At 61.8% G+C, this 4411-nt stretch overlaps 1 protein-coding gene across 1 annotated transcript; it reads right to left on the reverse strand.

Annotated features, from left to right (window-relative positions):
- Window positions 1-2199: 2199 nt before the first annotated feature.
- CCDC166 (coiled-coil domain containing 166) lies at window positions 2200-3587 on the reverse strand. The gene is made up of 2 exons (XM_026488878.2): window positions 3108-3587; window positions 2200-3033 (listed from the first exon to the last, which is right to left on the reverse strand). The coding sequence occupies exons 1-2, from the start codon at window positions 3546-3548 to the stop codon at window positions 2200-2202; spliced, it is 1275 nt and encodes a 424-aa protein (XP_026344663.1). The 5' UTR covers window positions 3549-3587.
- Window positions 3588-4411: the final 824 nt, after the last annotated feature.

Genomic DNA, 4411 nt, shown 5'->3' on the forward strand with positions numbered 1-4411 from the left:
TTTTAAACTTGTGCATTTTATGTATTTGGTATGTTTGTATTCAGTACAGCCATTATTCTTTTTGATGCTGAAATTGACTTTTTGGCCATTCAGAGCCCTTCACTTTTGTCAGTCTGCCCCTCTGGTAGGTCTCTTTCTGGGAGCAACCTTGCTTTCTGGCACAAGATATCCTAAACTCATTTTGTATTATTTCCTTCCCCAAATCTCACAGGAACCCTAGTTCCTTTTAAAGAGAAATGGTGAACTCTCCCAAGAGTGTTTGTGTTTCCTGCTGGGAGGGGCCTAGGAGCACCGTCCACCCAGGAACTGAACATTTCAACTAAAGTTTCACCGTGGGGGGTGGGGGTGGCCAAAGCATACAGAACCCCAAATACAGGTAGGCGAAGCAGGACAGGACTTCTGCCCACTTCCGGTGGGTGGTTCACCCTCACTGTGCACTGCCCTTGATAACCAAAAGCTCCATCTTAAACCTGTGATCTGAACTGTCCCCACCCGGCCCAGGTCCAGTTCTGGTTCCACCGGTCCTGACCATCCAAAGGGCCCTTCCATGTGGGCTGCGAAAATTAAAGGAGACCTCGTTTAGAATGGAGCCGAGTGGAGCTGGGAGGCCACCAGGGGGAGCTCTCACTGCCCGACATCTCACTTGCGGACCCCTCTCGGACCTGGCCAGTCACTACAGCCTTAGAGCCCCACCAGAGGAAGAAAGGTTTCCTCCCCGCCCCACCAACAGCTCAGCCAATGAGAAGCCACTGCACTCCCAGCTCTGTTCTGGCCAATGGGCTTTTAATTTACAACAGCCCCTCCCAACTCCCCCCTTTCCTCTATAAAGGAGTGTTCCGCTGCCCCTCCCAACTCCCCCTTTCCTCTATAAAGGAGTGTTCCGCTGCTTTGTTCCGAGGGCTCGTCCGTGGTGTTGCCCTGGCTCGCTCGTCTTGGGATTGCAATTCTCTGCTATTCCTGAACAAACCTATTTCTGCTGGTAAAATAATTGGCAGTTTTATTTTAAGGTTAACAGGACCTTCAGGATCTGTTGCTTGGACCCCTGGTCCGTGCGCCACGGTGGGGGGCTGCCCCGCCGTGTCCCCAAGGCTCCACCAGCTCTGCACCCTGCTGCTGGAAGCGCACCAGCCACTCTAGCCTTGACCACCTCCTGTTTGGGCCTCTCCAACGCCGGGCCCCAATGTGCAACTGAAGACCCAGAATGTTTAAGAACCTTCCCTCTGTGGTCAGGATGAAGTCCCTAGCCCTCGGGCCAGTATTGAGGGTATGCAGGGCCTGGCCTCCCCCAGAAGCTGTTGGACCTCCCCAACCACAACCGTGGGACATCTTCCTGGCCAGCCTCTGCGCACTGGGACGGAGAGCTGAATGCGATGTCTGGCTCTGGCAGAGCCGGGACAACCGACATTTTCATGGGAGCTGTGACTTAGTCATACTGTTTTCTCTGTACTAAATTTCCGGGTTGGGATCATCGTACGCGGGTAAGGTAGGAGAACACCCTTGTGCTCAGGAACACTAAAGGATTTTTAAATTCTTTAAGTGAAGAGCCGTGGTGTCTTGAACCTAATTTCAAGTGGTTCAGGAAAAAATTCAGATACAGACATGGGGACAGAATGCAAACTGCTGGCGAATCTTGAACGGAGTTCTTTGTACTCAGCAACTTTTCTCTAAGTTGGAAATTATATTAAATTAAAAATTACTCCCAAATCCCCAATAGGTAAACACAAAACCTCCCATGGCCCTCGGTGGTGGGGGCACAGGGAGCGAAGCCCCCCCCCCCCCACGCTGGCCCTCCCGGCTACAACACGTGGTTGCCCAGCTCCTCCTGGCCAGCTGGACTCCTTTCCTGCTCTGGCACCATCTGTCCATGCGGGCGATGTCCTTCTCTGTCAGCCCTGGCGGGAGGATACTGCTGTGGCCCACTTGCTCTGCCCTTGGGGAGCAACTGGGAGCAGCCGTGGATTAGAGGGACACACGGGGCGAGGGGCGCATCAGGCTACTTTGCAGTTTGGAAACCGGAAGCCAGAATGAGTGGTCCCTGTACCTCCAGGAATCCTGGAGCGGGAAAGCGGGCCATGCCAGAGCCAGGTGGGCCAGTCACACCTTTATTAACACCGCATTCACCAAATACCTGAGCACCGCGCGCCCTCCCCCCACCCCCAGTCGGTTCCGGCTCTCCTCGAGGCGGCTTCCGCTGCAGCGTCAGTGTCCACGGTCTCCTTCGACTGGGGGACGGAAAGAGCCTGATCCCAGGACAGACTTAGTAGACGGAGTGGTGCCCTGTGAGGCTCCAGGTAATGAGAACCGCGAAGAGATCTGGGAGCCCGGGCGCGACAGGGTCAAGGATGGGGCCCGGGAGTCCCGGTGGGGCGTGATCAAGGACGGGGCCCGGGAGCCAGAGCGGGACGGGATCAAGGACGAGACCAAGGACATGACCCGGGAGCCCGACGGCGATGGGTGCTGGGATGGAACCCGTGAACGCGCCTTCGAAGGGGCCTGTGATGGGATCCTGGAGCCCACATGCGACGGGAGCAATGACCCGGAGCCCGCGCGCGACGGGGCCCGGGGAGCCGCGCGCGATGGGGCTGTGGGGGCGGCGAAGGACTCGAGACGAGAGGCGGGAGGCAGCGGCTGCCACAGCGGCGGGCCGTCGGGGCCCCGGCGCAGCCAGCCATGCACGCGTGCCAGGTCCCGAGTGTCCTCGTGCTCGCGCCGCAGCTGTTCACGCTGCTCCAGCAGCTGGCGCCGCGTGTCATGCAGCAGCTGAGCCCAGCGAAGGAGCCGCAGGAGCTCCTGCCGGAGGCGCGCGTTTTCAGCCTTGATGGCCTGCGTGTGCACGACGAGAGCGCGCGCCGCCTCCCGCTCCGCTCGTCGCGCCAGGGACTGCACACGCTGACGCGCCTCGCGCTCGAAGGCCGCCTTGTCCTCCAGGAAGCGCCTTTTCACGTGGTGAAGCAGCTGCGTGTGCTCCACGCGCATGTGCAGCAGCTCGCGCTCCAGCGCCCGGATCCGGGCCAATTGCTCCAGCTGCAGCTCCTGCGGCGGGGGCGCGGGTCAGCGCCAGGGCGCGGCGCGCGCCCACCCCGCCCGCCGGGCTCGCGCTCACTAGCCTTGTAGGGCTGCAGCTCCTGCACCTGCCGCGCCATCTGCGCCGCGCGCGCCTCCATCTCCAGCAGCTGCGTGCGCACCCCGTCCTCGCGCCCGCGGTACAGCGAGGCCAGCTCGGCCCGCTGCCAGTGGATCTGCGTTAGGTCCACGCGGTTCTGCTCCTCCAGCCGGACGATGGCTTGGGCGCAGCGCTGCGCGCGCGCGCTCACGTAGCTGGCGTAGAGCCGGTTCTCCTCGCGCAAGCGCACCGCCTCGCGGTCCAGGAAGGCGTTCTCCTGCAGCACCTGGTCGACGCGCGCCTCGCAGGCGTCCAGCTGCTCCGAGAGCAGCTTGTACTCGCGCTGCAGGTACTGCCCGCGCTCCGACAGCGGCGGCTCGGCTCCGTCTACCGCCGCGCCCGGCCGGCGCCCCGCGCTGGGCCCGCGCTTCTTCTTGGGCGCCATGGGCTGGGGCCTGGGGCGCCGGCACGCGTGAGGGCACTGCCCCCAGTCCGCTCCTCCAGCCTATCCCTTCCCTTCCCCCGGCCCGAATATTCTAGCGGGGTGGAACGCGTCCCCGGCCACGAGGTTGGGGGAGGCAGAATCAGGGGTGTGGGGGTCAGGCAGGGGTCCGGGCATCGTCTCCAACCTTTACTCTTGGGCTCTTTCCGGACCTTGGCCGTCCGTCGGGGTGTGCCCACCTTTAGTAACGTTGGCGTTCAGCCTGCACGGTCTCCTTGGAGACAGAACTCCGTCGCCCTCTCCCCCCCCCCCCGCCCCGCCACCCCGTCGCCCGGGCAACGGCCGACTCCCTCCGGGACTTTCCTTCCAGTCCCTCGCCCCGAAGTCAGTGCGTGACAGCCTGCGTGTGCGCCCTGCAGAGGTCCGAGCGCGGACCGGCAGGATTTGGGCTTCCGGAGGAGGGCGCGGCTCCCGAATGTGGCAGAGGCAGCAGCAGCCGCCGGGGCAGCAGCGCCCACGCTCCGCGTGCCAGGCTTGGGCCCTTCGCTGTCTGTCCCCCCAGTGGACTCTTCCCCCCCCTCCACGTCGCCCTATTTGGGGAGAGGGTTCCCCAAGTTCCTGGCCTCCCCGCCCCCCACTCCCCGGTGAAATTTCCCTCTATCTTGTCAGGACAGAGCGCCCCCACAACTTTTCAGCTCTCTGGGGTCCTGGTTTTCCTCGAAGCACTTCGTGATTCTTTTCACTCCTTCTGGAGGCCCCCATGGGAGTTAGGGTTACTGGGCAGATCGTGGCCTTTCGGATGCCATCTGTTGTCCACTGTTTGTGTCTCTGGGATTCCTCTGTGGGGTTCCTAAGCCCACATGTGC

Source organism: Ursus arctos, unplaced genomic scaffold, assembly GCF_023065955.2.
Source record: "Ursus arctos isolate Adak ecotype North America unplaced genomic scaffold, UrsArc2.0 scaffold_6, whole genome shotgun sequence".
Taxonomy (NCBI): Eukaryota; Metazoa; Chordata; class Mammalia; order Carnivora; family Ursidae; genus Ursus; species Ursus arctos.